This window comes from Salvelinus namaycush, chromosome 34 (genome assembly GCF_016432855.1).
Source record: "Salvelinus namaycush isolate Seneca chromosome 34, SaNama_1.0, whole genome shotgun sequence".
Lineage (NCBI taxonomy): Eukaryota > Metazoa > Chordata > Actinopteri > Salmoniformes > Salmonidae > Salvelinus > Salvelinus namaycush.
The window spans coordinates 8,942,550-8,966,773 of record NC_052340.1 but is presented as its reverse complement, the minus strand read 5'-3'; the positions used below and the strand labels follow the sequence as shown (position 1 = coordinate 8,966,773).

The window sequence follows — 24,224 nt, the reverse complement described above, 5'->3', positions numbered from 1 at the left end:
CAGTGGCTAGTAGGCTATGCGTGGAAGATAGGAGATGCTAAATGTGTTTATGTTAATTAACTGTCAATTACCATGAGACTGGCAGTTATATGCTTGACAATCACCGGTTGACAAAATTTCATGATGGCACAGCCCTATCCACAGAATCAGAACTCTGTTACTGGAATATTTGTGGTTGGGTCTGGCTGAAGTGCAGCTGGGTCATGCAGCATGACAATGATCCAAAACACATAATCAAGTCTACATGAAAATGGTTTAAAAGCAACACATTTTAAGTTGTGGAATGGCCTTGTCAAAATACAGACCCAATCCCAATTGAGATGTGTCAGGACTTGAAACGAGCAGGTCATGCTTGAAAACCCACAAATGTTGCTGAGTTAAAGCAGTTCTGCATGCAAGAGTGGGCCAACATCCTCCACAGCAATTTGAGAGACTGATCAACAACTACAGGAAGCATTTGGTTGCAGTCATTGCAGCTAAAGGTGGCACAACCAGTTATTGAGTGTAAGGAGGCAATTACTTTTTCACACAGATACCACTAGCTGGCCTTCTAAATAGATACCACTAGCTGGCCTCCACCCAGTACCCTGCCCTGAACTTAGTCACTGTTACTAGCCAGCCTCCACCCAGTACCCTGCCCTGAACTTAGTCACTGTTACTAGCCAGCCTCCACCCAGTACCCTGCCCTGAACTTAGTCACTGTTACTAGCCAGCTCCAACCAGTACTACTCTGCACCTTATAAACTGCTGCCCTTTATATATAGTCATTTAACACTGGTCATTTTAATTATGTTTGCATACTGTTTTACCCACCTCATATGTATTTAATGTATTCTAGTCAAGGCTCCTATTTCCTATATAACTACAACTACACACTTTTTCACATACTGTCCATAATCTCTATACACACAATCATATACATATACATTCATATTCTGGAGTCTGATATTGCTCGTTACGATATTTTTAAATTACTTTATTTTTATCTTTTGTATTTGTTTGTATTGTTTTGTATTGTTAGGTTCTACTGCACTTTTGGAGCTACAAACATAAGCATTTCGCTGCATCTGTGATAACATCTGCAAAATATGTGTAGGCAACCAATACAATTAGATTCGAAGCTGTCTATTGTGCGGGTATTTTCTTCAATGATTTTGTCTGCATAAAATGTTTACAAAACAGTTATGCAAGTCGTGTGTTAAAATAGGAGGGTGTACATACCCTAAGGGTATTGTGGGAACACGTCTTTCTTGTTCAAGTATAGTTCCTGTTTACCCTCCAACCACAGCTAACCTGTAGCAGCTTTTTTTTTATGAATTAGGTTTCATGTGGTCTTTCTCTCTCTGCCTACATAGCTAAGAGTAACTGCCCCGTTGCTCTGACACATCTTAATCCTCAAGTGACTTGAACATGGATTTACAACATGTATTGCAGAGTGACATTTTGTCCATAATAATGTCCATAGCGGTTATTATTTTACTTTGGAAGTACATGGGGAAACAGAGCAGTTATGGACATTTGCCACCGGGTCCTTCACTAATTCCTCTTCTTGGTAACTTGTTACAAATGGATCTGAAACGACCGGACAAGTCCTACATGGAGGTCAGTTAAAAGCCACAAGCTGTCTGATTTTCTCAGTCATAGATGGAGCTATGGAGGCAAGTGCTACAGTCATAGATCAATATGATAGTTTTAATAATTTGAAGCTGCAGTATACATTGTTTGCAGGGTTGGGGAGTAACTGATTACATGTGCTGTTATCAGTTACATGTCGTCTGATTACAACAAAAACGAACTGTAATCAGTAACGTTACCACCCAAATTATTGTAATCAGATTAGAGCAATTTTTGAAAAACTAGATTATTAATTATTGGTTTACTTTTAAATTCAGAAAGGATAAATGCGAGAAAAAAATTACATTTGTTCCCCCCTCAATGACATTCAATTCAGCGTTTAAAAAAGGCAAAAGTTTAAGTATGTTCCACCTGAGCAAGTGGAACAATCAGAGACCAATATGATGACACACCAAATTTTTACATGTTTCTATTGCCTCTTAAAGGGGCAAGTAATCCAAAATGTAACTGAAAGTAATCAGATTATGTTACTGAGTTTGTGTATTCCAAAAGTTACATTACTGATTATAATTTTGGGCAGGTAACTAGCAACATTCAGAAAGTAATCTACCCGACCCTGATCGTTTGTTTAGAGACAATGGGATTAAACAGCCTTATTTGGGGTTGTGAGGGGATAAGACAGTTGTACTAAGATCATGAAGCAGTTATAAGTTATATTCTTCAAGAATCAATGGTTTCCTCTCACCTCCTCTCATCAGCTCAGTAAGAAATACGGCTCAGTGTTTACTGTGTGGTTGGGCCCCAAACCTGTAGTGGTGGTCTCTGGCTATCAGGCCATCAAGGAAGCTCTGGTAGACCAAGGAGAAGAGTTCAATGGAAGAGCCAACCCTGCCATTACCCTGAAACTCCTTAACGAGCACGGTGAGTGAAATGAATGGAAGAGGGATGGTGTGACATACATGTGTCATAGTCAATCTGTGTGAAAATTGACTTTGCTTTAAAGAGGGTACTACTGTGCTATATTCATCCTATCTGTCTGTGCCTTTGTCCTGTCGTACTCATCAATCTAGGGGTGGGATCAAGTAATGGGCAGAGATGGAAAACTCTTCGCAGCTTCTCCTTGATGTCCCTGAAAAACCTCGGAAAAGGATGCAGGAGCCTCGAGGAGAGGGTCCAAGAGGAAGCTAAGAGTCTAGTGAAAGCCTTCAGTGAATATGGAGGTATGTTGTTTTTGTCTGTGACATCTGTTTGTGTGTGTGTGTGCATCAAAAGAGGCTGCTGAGGGGAGGACGGCTCATAATAATGGCTGGAACAGAATAAATGGAACTGCATCAAAGACATGGAAACCATCTGTTTGATGTATTTGATACCGTTCCACTAATTCCGCTCCAGCCATTACCACGGGCCTGTCCTCCCCAATTAAGGTGCCACCAACCTCCTGTGGTGTGCATGCATGCGTATTTATGCTTGTCTGCTGTCTCTTCCAGATTCCACTGTGAACCCCAAAGAGCTCCTGTTCCATACTATCATCAACCTATTCTGGTCCATAGTCTTTGGGCGCAGGTTTGAATACAACGACCCAGAGTTTCAGATCTTCTACAAGCCTGTTTATACATACTTCGACATGCTAAAAAGCAAAGTGTCAACGGTATGGTAGCACATGCAGTGCCTTCAGAAAGTATTCACACTTCTTGATTTCTTCCACTTTTTTTTTGTGTTACAGCCTGAATTAACACACCATACCCCATAATGTCAAAAGTGGAATTATGTTTTATACATTTCTACAAATTAATTAACCTCTTAAATGTAAAGTCCCCATATTTGGGGACCCTATTAGATTTTGTATTAAATTCAGTCTGATATGAGAACGGTAGCCCCTATCTGCAAAAGCAGGGTGTCTGCGGAAAGCTGAATATATTGGCTATTGATCTGGTCCTTAAAATATGGGTATGCGAATGTATAAGGGCAGGCTGAGCCAATGACCTCATTTCAAGATGGCTGCCACCTACATTCTGGTTAGCGTTGTGGAGCATAAACGAAATAAACACGGAATACGTCGATTCACACCGAAAGCCGGGATTCCACAGATCATGAAGATATATTCTTTGTCTGCCTGTGACCTACCGTTATTGATCACCAGCCCCGAGAGTCAAAATGTTTATTTTACACAACCTTTTCACCAAACATCTTACAAGTTATGCTTCGATTTGGTCTAGTAGACAGAACTCATATGGCAGGCGAAAACCTGAGAACAATCCAACCAGGAAGTGGGAAATCTGAGGTTTGTAGTTTTTCAACTCATTGCCTATCGAATATACAGTGTCTATGGGGTCTTATTGCACTTCCTAAGGCTTCCACTAGATGTCAACAGTCGTTAGAACCTTGTTTGAGGCTTCTACTGTGAAGTGGAGGCGAATGAGAGCTGAATCAACCATAGGCCTGCCAGAGTGCCATGAGCTGATCACGCGTGCACACGTGAGAGCGACCTGCGTTCCATTGCAATTCTAAAGACAAAGGAATTCTCCGGTTGGAACATTATTTTCAGATTTATGTTAAAAACATCCTAAAGATTGATTCTATACATCATTTGACATGTTTCTACAAACTGTAATATAACTTTTTGATCTTTTCGTCTGAACTTTCGCCTGGACTTGCCCGTGCCTCGTGAGTTTGGATTGTGAACTGAACGCGCTAACAAAAGGAGGTATTTGGACATAAATGATGGACTTTATCGAACAAATCAAACATTTATTGTGGAACTGGGAATCCTGGGAGTGCATTCTGATGAAGATCATCAAAGGTACGTTAATATTTATAACGCTATTTCTGACTTCTGTTGACTCCACAATATGGAGGGTATCTGCATTGCTTGTTTTTGTCTGAGCGCCGTACTCAGATTATTGCATGGTTTGCTTTTTCCGTAAAGCTTTTTTGAAATCTGACACAGCGGTTGCATTAAGGAGAAGTATATCTATAATTCTGTACATAATACTTGTATCTTTTATCAAAGTTTATTATGAGTATTTCTGTAAATTGATGTGGCTCTCTGAAAATTCGCCGGATGTTTTCGAGGCACAACATTACTGACCATAAAGCACCAATGTAAACTGAGATTTTTGGATATAAATATGAACTTTATTGAACAAAACATACATGTATTGTGTAACATGAAGTCCTATGAGTGTCATCTGATGAAGATCATCAAAGGTTAGTGATTAATTTTATCTATATTTCTGCTTTTTGTATTTCTGCTTTGGCTGGAAAATGGCTGTGTGTGTTTTTGTGACTCGGCTCTGACCTAACATAATCATATGGTGTGCTTTCGCTGTAAAGTATTTTTGAAATCGGACACGATGGGTAGATTAACAAGAAGTTAAGCTTTAATTTGGTGTATTGCACTTGTGAATGTATGAAAGTTACAAATTTCCCAAAAATATTTTTGAATTCCGCGCGCTGCCTTTTCAGCGGAATGTTGTCGAGGCAGAAACCCCTAGCCATAAGAACATTTTATATATTTTTTGTGTATATCTTTTAATTTTATATTGTTTTTGTAAACAGTTCATTTGTATGTGGGACCAATACATTGGATATGCCTAGGCTAAACGTTCAGGCACTTTGGAGAGGTTGAAAAAACACTTGGATATCCCCTGTATGTCCCCGGACACCAACACAATGTTTGAGAGAGGCTGATGTTGTAGAAATTTAGTTTTTATAGTGAACAATAACTTTTAGGCACATCCAGTGTGCAAAAACAGTGCAATTACCACATTTGGACACTTTGGAGTGGTCTGGATACCCCATAACACCACCACAATGTTTGAGTGAGGTTGACATGGTAGAAATTGTTTTTATACTGAACAAATAGCATTTAGGGATTGCAAATATGTAATAGCACTGGTATTATCTAATTTACAGACATATGCCATTTTGGAGAGGTTTAGGTACACTTGGAAACGACCCGTGACCACAACTGACACCACTTACTAAAACATCTGCCCATTTCTAGTTGTTAGGTCTATCAATCACATTTTTTTTCTGATATTGTTCACATATTGTGGAAGCCGTCTGATGTCTTTCCAGCTCTGGGCATCAATAATTCACTTATAGCTTGTCAATGAAAGATGACTTTCAAAATATAAAACAAAAAAAACAGTTATTTTATATGTGCTTGATCTTGTGTATTCTGAACTATAACTCTTATCTATCTTCTGATAATTTCCTCATAATCTCCCAGATGTCTTCTTTCCAAATATACCACGTTTTGGCTCGTGTAATTACATATGAATAGCAGTTACTTTTGGGTATGTCTATTTAGGCGGAAACCTACATTTTGCCATTACATTTGAGGTTAAACATTAAAAGCTGAAATGTCTTGAGTCAAGTATTCAAAAGCCTAAATATGTTCAAGAATAAAAATGTGCTCAACAAGTCACATAATAAGTTGCATGTACTCACTTGTGTGCAATAATAGTGTTTAACATGATTTTTGAATGACTACCTCATCTCTGTACCCCACGCATACAATTATCTGTAAGGTCCCTCAGTCGAGCAATGGATTTTAAACACAGATTCAACCACAAAGACCAGGTAGGTTTTCCAACCGAGGGACCTTACAGATAATTGTGTGTGTGGGGTACAAAGATGGTGTAGTCATTCAAAAATCATGTTAAACACTATTATTGTCCATGCAACTTATTATATGATTTGTTAGGCAAATTTGGACTCCTGAACCTAATCAGGCTTGCCATAACAAAGGGTGAATACTTTTCTAACTTAGACATTTTAGTTCTGTATTTTTTATTATTATGAAAACATTTATTGAATGTTATTTTCACTTTGACATTGAGGTATTTTGTGTAGGTCAGTGACAAAGAAATCACAATTGTATCCATTTCAATCCCACTTTGTAATGTAACAAAATGTGAAGAAATCCAAGGGGGGTGATTTCTTATGATATGCACCGTAGGCCTGTTATTTATCTACACCTGCTCTTCCAAAGCATGGCTTGATTGTGTCTTATAAGCTTGCCTAACAAAAGTATAACAACCACCCTTTCCTTCCCATGTTTCCTATGTTGCTCCTCTTCCAGCTGTACAACATTTCCCCCAGAATCATTGAGTGCTTTCCAGGAAAACACCAAGAGCTGTTTAAGGCCATAGACAAGGCCAAAGCTTACATACGACTGGAAGCAGATCGTCGCCTTAAAAGCCTGGACACCTCTAACCCCCAGGACTACTTTGATGTATTCTTGGTTAAAATGCTGGAGGTAAAACAGTGGAATTTAATGTTAAACCTCTTACAGTATCAAAAATATGTAATAGCACCAACTAGCCACCAGAAATCACTGTTTTCCTAAATATATGATCAATGATTACTTGTGTCTGAATCTTTTTGCAAAGTCTAACTTTCTCACAAACTTTCTCATAAATCTCCTATCAGTGTATGATTTAGAGGTATCTTCCAAATTTCCTTAGGAGAAAGATCAGCCCGGGACCGAGTTCAACTATGACAACTTGTTTCCGTGTGTGTGGGATCTGTTTGCTGCCAGCACAGAGACCCTGTCCTCCACCCTATCACACGCCTGTCTGATGATGATCAAGTACCCTGACATCCAAGGTATCCTCTCTTCTGTATCACTGTTATTGAAGTTATACTAATTTATTGCAAATATAGCAAATAATACTGCAACCCAACTTAATGGGCCAGTTTCCAGGACGCAGATTAAGCTTTTTCCTGGACTAAAAAGCACTATAATGAATGGAGATTCCCTATCGAACATGTTTTTAGTCAGAGGAATAATATGGGTCTGGAAAACCAGCCAAATAAGAGCTGAAACAGAGTTTACATTACATACCATGTAAGCAGCACATACATGCTGGCATTTCTTCATTCTCAATACACTATAAACACTGTATATAAACATACATGACATAACCCAAATGCTATGAACGTCTATGACTGTCTCTCTTCCTCAGAGAAAGTTCAGAAGGAGATAGACGAGGTGATTGGCTCGAACAGAGTCTCCACGGCTGACGACAGACGTAAGATGCCCTACACGGACGCTGTCATCCACGAAATTCAGAGAAGTATGAGTCTTGCTCCCACTGCTGTCCCTCACCAAATGACCCGAGACACAACGTTCCACAACTACCACATCCCAAAGGTGACCACCATTTCTGAAAACTTATCCCAAACGTCTATTATTTTGACTTGTTAAACCGCCAATTGTTTTATGTAAGTGCTCTTTTGTAATTCTTTCAGGGTACCACGGTGTTTCCACTGTTGTCCTCTGTGCTGTTTGACCCCAAACTGTTCAAGAAGCCAGATGAGTTTGACCCAGAGAACTTCCTGGATGAAAATGGACGCTTTAAGGAAAACAATGGATTTCTTGCTTTTGGACTGGGTAAGATCATGTTACAAGTGGCTAATAAAATAATATGAGACCACTCCGTAGTAGCTCTCAGAGAAAAAGCCTCATCATCATCACACGATATACATACACATTGCTAACATCTTGTTTGATATGTTTTGCATATCAAACAAGGCCAATGTGTTTATTTGATTGATTTATTTTTTATTTCACCTTTATTTAACCAGGTAGGCCTGTTGAGAACAAGTTCTCATTTACAACTGCGACCTGGCCAAGATAAAGCATAGCAGTGCGACAAAAACAACACCGAGTTACACATGGGATAAACAATCGTACAGTCAATAACAAAATATAAAAATCTGTATACAGTGTGTGTAAATTAAGTAAGGAGGTAAGGCAATAAATAGGCCAATAGTGGCGAAGTAATTACAATTGAGCAATTTACACTGGAGTGATATGTGCAGATAAGGATGTGCAAGTAGAAATACTAGTTTGCAAAAGAGCAGAAAAACAAAAACAAATATGGGGATGAGGTAGGTAGTTGGTTGGATGGGCTATTTACAGATGGGCTGTGTACAGCTGCAGCGATCGGTAAGCTGCTCTGACAGCAGATGCTTAAAGTTAGTGAGGGAGATAGAAGTCTCCAACTTCAGTGATTTTTCCAATTCGTTCCAGTCATTCGCAGCAGAGAACTGGAAGGAAAGGCGGCCAAAGCAGGTGTTGGCTTTGGGGATGAACAGTGAAATATATATGTGTAGGTTTCAGTCCCAGGATTGTAGGTTGAGTACTGAAGGTAACCTCTCTCATTGTCCCTCAGGGAAGCGGTCCTGTCTGGGAGATGGAATGGGGATTCCCAGGATGGTGCTCTTCCTATTCTTTACTTCCCTTCTTCAGCGCTTCACCTTCAGGGGCACAAAACCTCCAGAGGAAATTGACGATACTGTAGTATCCTACTTTATTGGCCGCCTGGCGCGCCCCTACACCTGCTATGTCAAACTCAGGACAGCAAATATTTAATTGATCAAACAACTTTTAATCTTGATGAAATTCAATGTGATTTATTTTCTGAATAAGGAGGCTCAACAGCAAAGTGGTCATATCTTTCATTATTAATGTCTATTTTTTTGTTCGATACAACAACAAAAAAACAGACAAATACTTAAACTGGCAGATTAAGAATAATTTAATTTAAATTACTTGTGAAAATAACAAACGTACATAAAAAGTGAATAAAAATAGTGTCCATTCATGTTACATAGACTTATACAGTATGTGAGATTTGGTGCTGTTCTTTGTACTGTAATTGCCCCGTGATAACATATTCACACACAGTGAAGTATCACTTGAGTGTCAGTGCACCCAGTTTACCTGTTGACAGGTACAGTATATAGAACATGTCGAGTTAAGTCAGAAGGTCTTGTCCGTTTATGTAATACGTTCCACCCATGCCACAATGGACCCAATGCATTATGGGTCCAGGGTCACAGTCCAGTACTAACTCACTGCATGGTTCTAACGTAGGCATCCATGGAATCCACCACCCTTTGACCACAGTTTTACTGTCCACTCTCTAGATCCAGGTCACGGCACCACTGTAACACATACCAACAATGCTAACTAGCTCTATGCTACATCTGATCGTTTTTTTATTGAAGAGTCCATGTCTGACATAAGCAGTTTTACAAACAACACAATATGTTGTAATGATGGCCAAAGAAATGACATGTGCTGTTGCCAAAGGTACATTATACAAGAAGATATTTGTGAAGTACAACGCTCAGTTTGTGAATGCTATTTCAGAATTTGTGAGGTTCAGCCAAGCCACTTTGGAAATTAAGATATTATCACACACACACACACACCATTCGAGTAATGATCTATGCCACCAGAGGCATTGAGGCAAGCACCAGTAATGACCCTAGTAGGAATACTGCTAGTGAAAAAAAATGTCAGTTCATTTGTATGACACTGAGAGATGGATGGTGGACATGCTTGGGTAATGGGTTGGTCCCATTTGGAGTGTATGGGAAGACAGAAATACAGGGAAGTTGACAACTGCCTGGTTTAATTGCCTACAGAACCACTGTTCAACCGGTGGATAGCCATTAGGTGCAATGTGACCCTCAAATGACAAACCATAAAATGAGTTGAGGGGCTCTGGACACAGACAGATCCATACACACTGAGTAGTCAAGCTATATCTGGAGAAGTTAGGGTTATGCTGTGTTCGTTTTAGATTGAGACCAGTCTTTAAATAGGAGTAGGGGATTGTTAGCTGGGTTCACACAAAAAAAGTGGCCTTTAGCGAAACTCATATTGGGTGATTGGTATTTCAAATCTTCACTAAGGGTGAGTGTGTAATCAGGGCAAAATATTTTGTCACAGATTCCAGCCTGGAGAACTGAGTTTGTTGCATCCTTACACAGATATATGTAATGTAACAGACGTCTTCACACAGGATGAACAGAATGGATCCTAGCTTTGCAAACATGCTGTCAGACACATAGACCTACATACCATCAACACACATACAGTAGAATACTTGTGTAATTTGTAGCTGTGGGTTATCATGTAGAGAGCCATTTCCTATTGCACCATAGTGTTTAGGCCACATGGCAGCAGGGGTCCTGGGGACTGGGACCTTAATTCCCAGAAGCAGAAGAGAGATTCCCTCTAGGCATGTTACGACCTGTGTTCAGGGGAATATAAAACTGTCAGCTGGGTGGTAAGGGGATTTATGGTTAGTCTGGAAAACCTACAAGAAAAAACTATTTGTGGAGGGTAACAGGCTACCAGAACTCACCACGATAGAGATCATTTGCATTTCAGATTGCATAAGCCTGTGATAAATCGAGAAGATTAAAGAAGAAGGTGCCACAGACTACGCCATTCCAGTTATCGTCTTTTCATTTGCATGTAGATACAGTGCTTAAAAGACCTCTGGATTACGTTCACCTTCCATTCTGTGATAGTGAAAACTACGTCAATAGGACCTTACAAATAATTCAACCCATTTTGACAGTGCAGTAAAGAAACTCCCCTTCCCCCACTGACATCATTTGAAGAATAAGTGTCTTGCCAGTTATCTTCCACATAGGGCATGTAATCATAGAATCCATCTTTCTCATTTGCAGAAGTCTGCCTCACACACAGCAACCACCATGATAGTAATGTGCCTGCCTTAAGGTCTACGATATTGCGTAAGAACACGGTTCCTTTGCTCACTGTATTCAGTTAGGCCTATAAGGTTGCAGTAAATGTATGACTAGTTAGCGATGTTAAACGATTGGGTGAGAAGAATTCAAAATACAGTGTTGCCAAGGGAAACCATAGTGTTTGTGTGGCTAGCTCACTGGGGAAGACAATATTGTTTTTTACTCACCTCTTGCCTTCTCTAAGTCCCTCACTGAGTTTGTCCAATACCAACATATAAACACACTATTGTTAGAATTATCCATTGCACATGAAAAGACGGTCCACGGTTGGCACATAACGTTTCCATTTTGTCCACAAGTAGAGCAAGAGGTAGAAAACAAAAGAAGCAAACCCCCAAAACAGTCGAATCAGAGCAGATCAAGGTTGGACGGTGTTCATTTCCTAATTGAAGTAGCTTTCCTCAACATCTGGGAGTCCCATAGGGTGGCGTACAATTGGCCCAGCCTCGTCTGGGTTTGGCCGGGGTAGGCAGTCATTGTAAGTAAGAATTTGTTCATAACTGACTTGCCTAGTTAAATAAAGGTTAAATAAAATGTAAAAAGTTAATCTAGGTCGATTGAGGCGATATTGCACTTGGGATGGGTCATCTTATCTGCCACTGAAAACCTATAGGAGTCACAACACACAGCCTGATTGGCCAGTGCAGAAAAAACATTCTGGCAATCATCCAATGAGTCCCGGATCATGTTCACACAGCTATTAAGACATGGGTTCGATGAAACACCAACTACAGTAGGCCACATAGATCTGGAAGTACACCACTGAAGCAGGCAGGTTGTCTGCTTTGGATTCCACCCACTAGAAATTACAAAGGTAGCCAGCTAGTCGTTAGCCCCCTCACCGAGCCACTCAGCAGTAGCTCTCAGAGTATTTGATGGCTCCCTCTCCACCCCCGTTTCCCAGCGGAGCTCCATCAAGGCCATTCAGCACCTGCTTGCGGGCGGAAATGTAGCAGTAGGTCTTGCCCTTCTTGGCCCCTGGGTGGTTGTGTGGGTGCGGGTGAGGATGCGGCCCTGAGGCGGAGGCGTCCGAGAAGAGGTTGTGGGTATCCTCCTGTGGACAGTCAGGCTGGCAGGGCGGGTCGTGGTGGCACTGCCCGCCGCCGGTGCCCCCCTGTGGCGTGTTGCTGCCGGTGTTGCGAAGGTCGTCCAGGACGGTCATGCCCAGCTTCCATCGCTGCCACTTCTTCTTTATCTCTGACTGCACCTGGGATGGAGAGAGATGAACGAGGGAAGGTAATGAGTTTTTCCTGACCTTATGATCTGACCAGGAAAAACGTTTCACAATACAAATTGTATCTAAATTTGATCTTTATTCTCTTTAAGCACTACAGTATGTAGGCTACCTCAACCAAACTAGGCCATATCTCAACAGGAAATACATCAGACCTTTCATGTCACACATGGGCCTAACCACTTCTTGACTCTAGACATGGCTGGACCCCTCAGTGACATCCCCGTTGCCCTGTGGACTTAGGTAGTGAGTTTCTCTGTGTGACAGCTAAGCCACAGTGACAGGGTGACATACCCAGCAGGTCACAGAAAGCGCTGGCTTCTCATAGGAACAAACAGAGACTAACGTGTCGTAAACTCAGGTGTTTGCTACGGATGTTCAAGTGCACTCATTTTGCCCTGGGCTTTGTTGAGAGCACACTTCACTTCCTTACTCACCTCTTTATTGACGAAGCAGTACAGGATGGCAACCAGTAGACCCTGTGGGATGAGAGAGTGAGAGGTATCAGAAGAAGAGAGAGGTAATCAATCTTCCCCCATCTAACACATACAGTACCAAACAGAAGCACCACAGAGAGAAAGTTCATGGAGTAACAAGCAAGGGACACATGCACACTCACTCACACAGCATGCATACCCAAACACCCCCCATATAGACGAATAACTTTTGTATCTCATCATATTACCTGGAAAGAGTTGAAGAAAAGTTCAAAGAAGAGGTTGATATTTCGGAGGATGCCCTCGGTCTGTTCCTCTGACATCACGGCAAAGACAACCTCATGGATGCCGAGGAGAGGGATGAGGGTCAGAGTGGACTTTGCCAACCTGCACACACAGAACATCCTTTACAGAGCCAAGCAAGGGCAACTATTAGAGGTCTGTTTGGTCCTATATGGTGAATCGCTTTCATCAATGACATCAATGGATGGTTCACTTTTCACACAAACACATAAAACGCCAAACAAAGGAAGCCACAACTTCCACACCTGGACTCAGAGCAGGAATGTTAAGTAACGGCTTCAAAGCATCTTGGGAAATCAGAAAGGCATTCTCTTCCCATGACTCTTTGGTGGCTCAGAATCAGTGCATCAGCTGCACCTGTGCTTAGATTCCAATTAGACTCATGTTATCCAGCGTGCCTCGAGGCCAGGCTTAGGCCAGAGGATTATGCATGCAACTGGTCTCTTGGATGTGGCTGGTTTCCTAAAAAAAAGTCTATACCGTCTCCAAGGACCACGGCTCACAATCAAAGGATGGGAAGCCCCCTTGAACACCACAGAAACATCGAATGATTCCACAGCTCCCTTTACTCTGTATACCATAAAGGGCTAGTAGAAGTGCAAGTTAACTTAGTGATGGATTATTGAGGTGATGGATGTCAACGGAGTTTGAAGCAAAAGAAATTGTGTGGATAGTGTTATGTCATCATAATGTCTGCTGACTCGCACAAGAGTAGAGTCCTTGTGTGTTTCGGCTGGAGGATAGGTGACAACGACGCTGCCAAAGGTACGGTAATGTTCCGTGAATAGGACAGTGTTTGTTTTGTGTTTTTACTTTGATCTGCTTTTATGTCATTCATGGATTAGAAGCTGCTGTATCTTTCTTACCTGAATTTATAATCGGTGTACCTCATTTGGTTTGCCTTTAATTTGGAGACAAGGATCTGTATGATCCGAATAAATATGAAAAAGTTGACCTGGAATAAAAAATAAAGATCAATAAAACACAATCAACATCAAACCACCAAGTATTAGCTTAATTAATGTCAGAGAGAATAAAAGGATGTGTATCCAAAAAGGTCTGTTCTGTTCTCTGGCATTTCAGTATTATATAAGAAAAGAAAACAAGGATAACTGCTACTGTTGAAGCAGGGTGAATATGTGAGAATTCCAAAGTCAGACTGCAACATGTTAGGGGTATTAACTGCAAAGTTCAGGTGACAGAGTGCAACTGCACGTCATATTACGTGTGAACTACTCCTATTTACTCCTATCTTTATTTTGACAGGCTGCCATGCTATTTTACAGATGAGCCTTGTAATTATAAAAATATACACATCAATACAATATGAAAAGTAAAACAGAGATAGAAAACACAGTCTATGTCTGACATTACTAACTATGTCAAAACATGTCAGGCATTTAGTCCTTAAGGAAATGTGAGATTTGTGGGACAAATTACAAATCATCTGTGACAGGAGAATCTTCATCTCTTCTGGCATGTTGCTTCTGATGCAAAATACCGTAGGAAAAAAATGATATTTTCTTCCTCTCAGAGTTTCACCGAGAGACGCTAATTAAACACTCTTTAGATCAAGCTTCAAGGAACATGTTAAGTGTTACTAAGAAAAGAAAAGAAACCAAGTGACATTAATTTCGTCTTCTGGGTTGATGAGTCATCCATTCATTTTAATGTAGAGTGCATTCCGGAACCAAAACATGCCCACTCAGCTTTCACATTCGCACAATTTCCCCAGGCTTGTCACGGTCTGCTAACTTCAAAGAGACAAGACTGCAGGGGGAAGAGGAGAGGAGCGGTGGGTTGACGAATGAGTAACCCCTGGACCCCCATTGCTTTAGGGCACACAGCACAGTCGACACACACACACGTTACACACACTCACCAGAATGGCCAGGAGGATGGGTGTGCGGATGATCCACCAGTACGCCATGTTCTCGTTGATCTCCCAGCACCTGGGAGGAGATATGTCACAATCTCTCAGTCGGAATTCTGTTTTTAGTAACAGATGATGAGGAAATAAGATTGAATAGAAATGAGAGGGACTCACCGTGCGTTCTCATACAGGTACCGCACTATAATCCAGGGGACCACAAATAACACTGGGGATCCTACACACAGTGTCATAAACCCATACATTACTGTCAGGAAACAGCATTTACATTATTTATCATGCGTGTGTGTGTTCATGTGTGAGTGCCTGTGTGTGTGTGTGTGTGTGTGTGTGTGTGTGTGTGCGTATCTACCCCAGCCGATGAAGAGGTATCCGCAGAAGTAGCTGTTCTCTGAGAAGACCATGAGCACCAGCAGGTTGTGGAGGTACAGGCCCTCCACCAGCAGCCAGTAGTAGTTAGCCCCCACACAGTACTGCATCAGCACCTGGGCCACACGGCAGCCAGACAGGGCCTGGGGGCAAAGGTCAGGGGTCAAATGTCAGGGGCGGAGTTCAAGGATGGCTGTCTAATGTATGAGAGACGAATTGTGTCTTTAAACGGTACGCTTGAGTGTGTGTGTTTCTGTAACGTGCATTAGTGTGTACAGCCTTTGGTTCTGACCTTATCACTGAGGACGTTGGACACGTCTCTGTTGTCTCTGAACTCTGGGGTGTCCCTGGTGAGAACAGCATCTCTGGTGAGGATGGATATGGCTCGCAGGATGAAGGATGCAAACAGATTGGTGTGGATATAGTTCCTGGTGCACCTTAGTTTCCTAGGGTACAACACTTGACAATGAGATTACTGTATCACAAAATTCTTTCCAACATCATGTACAGTATATGTCATGTACAATTGTAGGATTTTAATTTGATCACTCTTTTGTTGATGAGAATTTTCATGCACAGCAGGAGTGTATTCAAAGTTTAAAAAGGCTTCTAAAGTTTGTAATTTCCACTTTAAAATTTCAGAACTTGCCATAACAAGAAATATCCATGAATTATAATCCACATAATTCACATTTCCTGTTGCTGCAGGATTATTTTCATGCTGTTGCAAACTGGCTCAAATTAAGATCCTACATCTGTATGATTTACCTTCACCTAATTCACATCAGATGACTAGAAGTGAAGCCATTGCCTTAGTCCAAACAAACAGTCCCATAGTCAGAGTCAAATCCTGACATATAAATATGGACTGTATGATGTTTATGACTGTGGTCAGAGCCAGTATTTACCTGAAGATGAGCAGTATGATGAGGGCCAGGGAAAGGCTGGCCAAGGACAGAGAGTAGCCCACAGTGTACATCACCCGGAAGTAGGCCAAGATCACCATCTGGTTCTCCTGTGGACACACAAAGACCTGCACTCAAATCCCAAGTAGATGAGGGAACAACATGACCCTGTTTTCACCTATAACTCTCTGACTCTATTGTTGATGTGCTGTGCTGTACTAATGTCCTGTCCTTTTGGTAGAGTGCAAACAGAGACAAATACAGACAAAGCAGATGCACTGACCGCAAAAAGTCCTATTGTCTTGTTGCCTATTATGCCTTGGAAAATGTTCATAAACACTTTAATGATGCTCAGTACACTATAATAAACTCCTATTAAAAATGCATTAATGTACACTCCAGGCTTATGAATATCACAGATTGGAACATGTGAGAGTAACAGGTGTCAAACAGTGATGAAGTGGAGCGTAAATGCACATTTACTCACCTATCGTGGAAAAATGCATTGGAAATATAGGGACTGTTATTTAATTCACTGCGAACGGCGATCAGCGTTTACCAACCTATTTTTCTTATCATCAGGGAGTCTGGCTGCAGACTGGAGTACATTTCAGCTGTGGGGCCAATGAGGCAAAGCAGCATTGCATCATTGGTTGCCAGCAAAAACATAACCCCTAGGTGACGGCTGTCTCCCTCTTCATAAAGAGAGGACTGTGTGTCTCTCAGAGCTCACCCTCATACTCTGAAGCCCTGGCAGATCTATAATCCCGGATGTAGTACTGACTGTAAGGTTCTGTATTTATTTTCTTAGTCAACCTTGTGTTCTGTTTCTTTGTGTTCCTGAACGTAGCCCCGTCTTTCATTTTTGTTCATTGATTTCACCTGTTAGTTACTCACCTGGTCTCATCAGCTCCTTATTTAGTTCAGTTCATTCTGTTTATGCCTTTGTGAGGTGTTGTTCGTTTCGACTCTACTAAGCCTTTTCCTAGCTCGTTTGTGAGAACCAGTTATAGCCTTCAGTCCTAGTTTTGATTCACCTGCCTGTTTGCCTACCTGTGTATGACCATTGCCTGCCTGTGACCACGATTCCTGCCTTCTGTGAAGGCGAATAAACACCTGCCGCGCTCTGCACGTGAATCTACACCTTTTTCTTCCTGAGTATTCATTACACTGACTAAGTAATGACATCTTTTCTATTGATGTAGTAAATGGACCATTCATTACTGAGCTCGTAATGGAGTGCAGCACTAGATGTGAAATTAAGAGAGGGTAAGGAGGACTTGAGTTGAGCATGCTGATAGGGATGATTGGAAGTCAACATGAGGGGACAGCAACTGCTGCTGCTAGCCCACCTCAACATCCATAAGCAATCAGAGCATTCGGGTATTATCATAAAAGAATGGCCATTCTGGTAATTGCATTTCTATGTCCCCTACAGGTGGTATGCCATTGGAATACCTACTCTATTACTCATTGCTTTTTGAATGGCTATTTGGCTATGAATTAGTTAACCTCTCAAAGCATCTGTCATTACTTGGAGGGTCTCCTAAGACTACTGGTGAAGTTTTCTAAAAATCACATACAGTAATTAAAAGCATTAACCCTTTGAAAGTATCTTGTTCTCCTCTTAGCCATGTGTGTTATTATGTGCTCTGAGAAGAGGGTCTATTTCAGGAATGGTGCATGATGGGTATTACCTGTGCCACCTGCTGGTTGTTGTCTGCGTTGCACTGGGAGTGGTCCCTCCATGTGCTACTGGTGTTGTTAACGGCCCACTGGCCATCAGGCCCACACTCCCGCAACACATACCCATTACGAACTGCACAGACATGGGGAGGGAGAGATGAAGGAAGAAGTCAAACAAAGATGAGACAAATTAAATTCTGTACATAGACATTAAAACCAGTAGATGGTGAAAGCGCTGAAGTCATCCACGTATTCCTATGGAAAACTCCCAGGTGGCGCATGAAGCCGGAACTATTTGAATTTGAAGCGCGCCATATTGCTGAATAGGACTGAATGGCACCCCAAAATTGCTAGGCATCATGGTGAAAGTAACTAGCATAACTAGCAAAGGATCATGGTCGATGTAGTGGTTTTCATCCTGCATGAGAGTCACCGGGAGCTGTCTCGTAGCCTGCCCGCCCATGATTAGTCTGTGTCCGCACGTGGTCCTGTGTGATGACAAAATGTATGTAGCAGTCAGAATGGATCACGATTTAATTAAATATCGCGATTTGTAGCGGACTTTAAAATAATTGACAGTGGGGATCAAACTTGATCATAATAAACACATTTTAGAGCACAAAATGGCCGTCAGTTTTTTTGGGGGGGTGGCCGATCGTGTAATTTATGTAGGCTTTCTATGGCAGACCAGGGGCCTCATTTATAAACCGTGCATATGTACAAAATATAGCCCAAAATGAGTGTGCGCCAGTTTTCACACAAAAGTGGGCATTTATTCAAATTTTACTTGACATGAGAATGTGTTTGGGACCACGCTGCCATCATACCGCTCAGGAAGGAGACGCGTTCTGTCTCCTAGAGATGAACGTACTTTGGTGCAAATCAATCCCAGAACAACAGCAAAGGACATTGTGAAGATGCTGGAGGAACAGGTACAAAAGTATCTATATCCACAGTAAAACAAGTCCTATATCAACATAACCTGAAAGGTCGCTCAGCAAGGAAGAAGCCACTGCTCCAAAACCACCATAAAAAAGCCAGACTACGGTTTGAAACTGCACAACTGGACAAAGATCATACATTTTGGAGAAATGTCCTCTGGTCTGATGAAACAAAAATAGAACTGTTTGGCCATAATGACCATTGTTATGTTTGGAGGAAAAAGGGGGATGCTTGCAAGGCGAAGAACACCAACCCAACCGTGAAGCACGGGGGTGGCAGGAGGGACTTGTGCACTTCACAAAATAGATGGCGTCATGAGGAAGGAAAATCTCAAGACGTCAGTCAGGAAGTTAAAGCTTGGTCATAAATGGGTCTTCCAAATGGACAATGACCCCAAGCATACTTCCAAAGTTGTGGCGAAATGGCTTAAGGACCACAAAGTCAAGGTATTGGAGTGGCCATCACAAAGCCCTGATCTCAATCCTATAGAAAATTTCTGGGCAGAACTGAAAAAGTGTGTGTGAGCAAGGAGGCCTACAAACCTGACTCAGTTGCACCAGCTCTGTCAGGAGGAATGGGCCAAAATTCACCCAACGTATTGTGGGAAGCTTGTGGAAGGCTACCCAAAATGTTTGACCCAAATTAAACAATTTAAAGGCAATGCTACCAAATACTAATTGACTGTATGTAAACTTCTGACCCACTGGGAATGTGATGAAAGAAATAAAAGCTGAAATAAATCATTCTCTCTACTATTATTCTGACATTTCACATTCTTAAAATAAAGTGGTGATCCTAACTGACCTAAGTCAGGGAATTCTTAAGAGGATTAAATGTCAGAAATTGTGAAAAACTGAGTTTAAATGTATTTGGCTAAGGTGTATGTAAACTTCAGACTTCAACTGTATATGCAGGGGTGCAACTTTTAGAATTGGGGGGACATCATTATTATATATTTTTTAATCTAGTTGGATAAACACTCCAAACAGCCTACCCGACCGCTCGGAGGCGTCTGCATGGTCCTAAAGCATATCATTGCCTGTTTTGTATGACATTACAATAATAAAACTGGGGGAAACAAAAATGTAATTTCATAATGTGGGGGGGGGCATGTCCCCAGTGAAAGTTGTGCTCCTGGCTATATGTATAGTTATAGGCAGGACAGTTTATAATACCGGAATGGGCTACAGTCAAGTTTAACAGCTGATCTTTCTGGCCGTGATTGGGAGTCCCATAGGGCGGCGCACAATTAGCCTAGCATCGTCCGGGTTTGGCCATGGTAGGCCGTCATTGTAAATAAGAATTTCTTCTTAACTAACTTGCCTAGTTAAATAAAGGTTACATTGAAGTAGGCCTATGAATCAAGTTTCACATTTTAATTGTCACTTGCACATGTACAGTCGTGGCCAAAAGTTTTGAGAATGACACAAATATTAATTTTCACAAATTCTGCTGCCTCAGTTTGTATGATGGCAATTTGCATATACTCCAGAATGTTATGAAGAGTGATCAGATGAATTGCAATTAATTGCAAAGTCCCTCTTTGCCATGCAAATTAACTGAATTCCCAAAAAACATTTCCACTGCATTTCAGCCCTGCCACAAAAGGACCAGCTGACATCATGTCAGTGATTCTCTCGTTAACACAGGTGTGAGTGTTGACGAGGACAAGGCTGGAGACCACTCTGTCATGCTGATTGAGTTCGAATAACAGACTGGAAGTTTCAAAAGGAGGGTGGTGCTTGGAATCATTGTTCTTCTTCGGTCAACCATGGTTACCTGCAAGGAAACACGTGCTGTCATCATTGCTTTGCACAAAAAGGGCTTCACAGGCAAGGATATTGCTGCCAGTAAGATTGCACCTAAATCAACCATTTATCGGATCATCAAGAACTTCAAGGAGAGCGGTTCAATTGTTGTGAAGAAGGCTTCAGGGTGCCCAAGAAAGTCCAGCAAGCGCCAGGACCGTCTTCTAAAGGTGATTCAGCTGCGGGATCGGGGCAGCACCAGTACAGAGCTTGCTCAGGAATGGCAGCAGGCAGGTGTGAGTGCATCTGCATGCACAGTGAGGCAAAGACTTTTGGAGGATGGCCTGGTGTCAAGAAGGGCAGCAAAGAAGCCATTTCTCTCCAGGAAAAACATCAGGGACAGACTGATATTCTGCAAAAGGTACAGGGATTGGACTGCTGAGGACTGGGGTAAAGTCATTTTCTCTGATGAATCCCCTTTTCGATTGTTTGGGGCATCCGGAAAAAAGCTTGTCTGGAGAAGACAAGGTGAGCGCTACCATCAGTCCTGTGTCATGCCAACAGTAACGCATCCTGAGACCATTCATGTGTGGGGTTGCTTCTCAGCCAAGGGAGTGGGCTCACTCACAATGTTGCCTAAGAATACAGCCATGAATAAAGAATGGTACCAACACATCCTCCGAGAGCAACTTCTCCCAACCATCCAGGAACAGTTTGGTGATGAACAATGCCTTTTCCAGCATGATGGAGCACCTTGCCATAAGGCAAAAATGATAACTAAGTGGCACGGGGAACAAAACATCAATATTTTGGGTCCATGGCCAGGAAACTCCCCAGACCTTAATCCCATTGAGAACTTGTGGTCAATCCTCAAGAGGCGGGTGGACAAACAAAACCCCACAAATTCTGACAAACTCCAAGCATTGATTATGCAAGAATGGGCTGCCATCAGTCAGGATGTGGCTCAGAAGTTAATTGACAGCATGCCAAGTCGGATTGCAGAGGTCTTGAAGAAGAAGGGTCAACACTGCAAATATTGACTCTTTGCATCAACTTCATGTAATTGTCAATAAAAACCTTTGACACTTATGAAATGCTTGTAATTATACTTCAGTATTCCATAGTAGCATCTGACAAAAATATCTAAAGACATTGAAGCAGAAAACTTTGTGGAAATTAATATTTGTGTCATTCTCAAAACTTTTGGCCACGATTCGTACAGCTAAATGCCTTTCTTGCTTGCTCTTTCAAAACAATGCAGTAATGAAAATCAGTAGTACTATAATAAATAAATAAAAAGCCAAATAGAACAAAAACACACAAGAAATAGAACTGTAAGTACTGTAAACAAAATGTAGCCCTACAATGTTTCAGAATGCGTGGGCAGTCCATCATAAAACATTGTTGAATTCAAATGTTCTGCTGACAGATCCCCGACAATTTGCCATTGTTTTCTCGTTCAGAAATGGACACAGTCCTGTTCCAGATACAGCATAAATTACTGGTTAAGATTAAAGCATTCTGCCAACACAGTAAATAGAACGGTAGATTATGTAATATTTCTGTAATATTTGACAGTATGAGTAGGTTACAGTATTGCTGTGTCAATAGGAGCGCGACATCATTGCCTATTTCATCTCAGAGTCTATACCAAGGCAGGAAATCCAAAAACCCAACAATCTATTGATGCACTTTTGAACAACAATTAGTCTTTTGCATTACGTGGTCTATTGACAATAGTTCCAAATAATCCTGCAAATAAAGGGCATTATTGTCATCATAAAAGGGGAAAGAAGCGTTTTCCAGGCAAAGTTTTAATGCTCATTCAAGAGTCCACAGTTTTAAGACAAGGCTGATTTATAATGGGAAACATGCGTATGTATGTCATGCGCCAAGTTAATAAAAATCAATATTATTTCAGAAATGGGCACAGTTATAAATACGGCCCCAGGGCTTTTGGCGCCGCTAGGTTGCTACACAGCAACCGACCAGCAGAGCTTGTGATTTCACGCTCCAGACCAGACACTGGGGGCCTAATTCTGTACGGCTTTAGACAGAAACAGTGTTAGCATTAACCTCTTAGCTGGAAGTCGGATGAAACAAAATCTCAATGATCCTACCGAACCATAAAGCACTAACCAATGCCACACCAGTACCTTGGTTGTACCAGGGGAGGTACCACGGGCAGGGTACTTTAACCGTGCTGTTGGGGACACCCTCCGGCCAGCAGGCATACATGTCAAACATACGGCCGCAGAACAAGCCTGGGGGGAGAAGAGACGATATAAGCCGTAAGTAAGTAAGTAAGCAGACAGCAGACCCTGAATCCTTAATTTTTTGTCTGAAGCTAAACAGGATAGAGACTTTAGTTTTTGGATAAAGAACACCTGGGAAAACAGTAGTAATGATGAGGATACTGCCTTGCAATGGATGCAGTCCTTTGGGTCAGATGTTAAGTCGAAGCCTGACTCATGGTACTTATTCTAAGAATTGGGTAGATTCTGTGGACTCTGAAATATATATTTGCTTGAGGGAGAGGGGTGATGAAGCCATTATAATTGTGAAGCCAACTGCATAATTCTACTGTCTACTCTAGACGATAACGTTTTTAGATGTTATTCGATTTATAAACCCATAATGGGGTGTGTCTGATTAGGACAGGCATCTGTTTTTGAGTCTTACCTGGGGGTGTGGGGTCCGTGCTCATTCTCAGCAGGCACTCGTTCCTGTATCTGTTCCATTCCTCCACCGTGTGCTTCACCGTCTTCGTTGACACAAGCTGCCGGTCATAATTCACAAGATTGAGGGTCAGGGGTCAACCCCAGCGGGTTCTTCTGGGTAAGTCCTACAATACCTAACTGGGTTTAAAACCTGACTGGATATAAAGCACTAATACCTTGGCTTAGTGTAGTGTTGTAACTTAAATTCTCCATAAAAGCTGACACATACATTCACTAAACCAGCTGCATTGATTGAGGATGCAAAGCCCATTAAACTGACACTGGTGTTAAGAGCAGCTTCCCAGCACTCTGATTGTGTTCTATAAAGCACACAGACCATTATTACCTGCAGTGATTCAGAACGGTGAATCATCTTCACATGACTTACATTTCATGACAGCTCCTGAGGACAATCAAATAAACTCACGACGGAAGCGTCTAATGACACGACACACTTCTATGGATGGATTGAAGGTGGAAAGTAATGTGAAGTACAATCACTACTGCCGTAATGAGCAGAAACAAAGTGAAATGTGCCTACCACAGTTCTGCACAGGACAGACAGGATGAGGATGGCAGGAGTCTTCATCACTTAGAGGAGTGCCAGGGTGGAGGGCCACTCATCATCTCAGGGCTGCTGGGTGTTTTTGACCCAGGGGGGTCAGAACCAGGCATTGTCTCAGACCTCCACCCCATAGCCCACACCCTGCAAAACAACACACACAATCAGTTAGACCTACCGTGTACAGAACAGAGCAATCACACAATATGGGTTTGGGTTACAATTCTTATCACATATTACGCTAAAACAAGCTTGTGGTCCACAATG

At 41.8% G+C, this 24,224-nt stretch overlaps 2 protein-coding genes across 2 annotated transcripts; one reads left to right on the top strand and one right to left on the bottom strand.

Moving 5' to 3' along the window:
- Window positions 1-1,410: 1,410 nt before the first annotated feature.
- LOC120029156 (cytochrome P450 2M1-like) lies at window positions 1,411-8,962 on the top strand. Its single transcript, XM_038974461.1, has 9 exons — window positions 1,411-1,602; window positions 2,334-2,496; window positions 2,646-2,795; window positions 3,063-3,223; window positions 6,665-6,841; window positions 7,050-7,191; window positions 7,551-7,738; window positions 7,837-7,978; window positions 8,763-8,962. The coding sequence occupies exons 1-9, from the start codon at window positions 1,411-1,413 to the stop codon at window positions 8,960-8,962; spliced, it is 1,515 nt and encodes a 504-aa protein (XP_038830389.1).
- A 3,048-nt stretch (window positions 8,963-12,010) lies between these two features.
- Window positions 12,011-23,984, bottom strand: LOC120029155 (glucagon receptor-like). The gene is made up of 13 exons (XM_038974460.1): window positions 23,937-23,984; window positions 23,358-23,454; window positions 22,832-22,939; window positions 17,997-18,118; window positions 16,303-16,409; window positions 15,687-15,840; window positions 15,378-15,537; window positions 15,182-15,242; window positions 15,017-15,086; window positions 14,001-14,089; window positions 13,080-13,218; window positions 12,832-12,873; window positions 12,011-12,367 (listed from the first exon to the last, which is right to left on the bottom strand). Exons 1-13 carry the CDS (start codon window positions 23,982-23,984, stop codon window positions 12,011-12,013), a joined length of 1,554 nt encoding a protein of 517 aa, XP_038830388.1.
- Window positions 23,985-24,224: the final 240 nt, after the last annotated feature.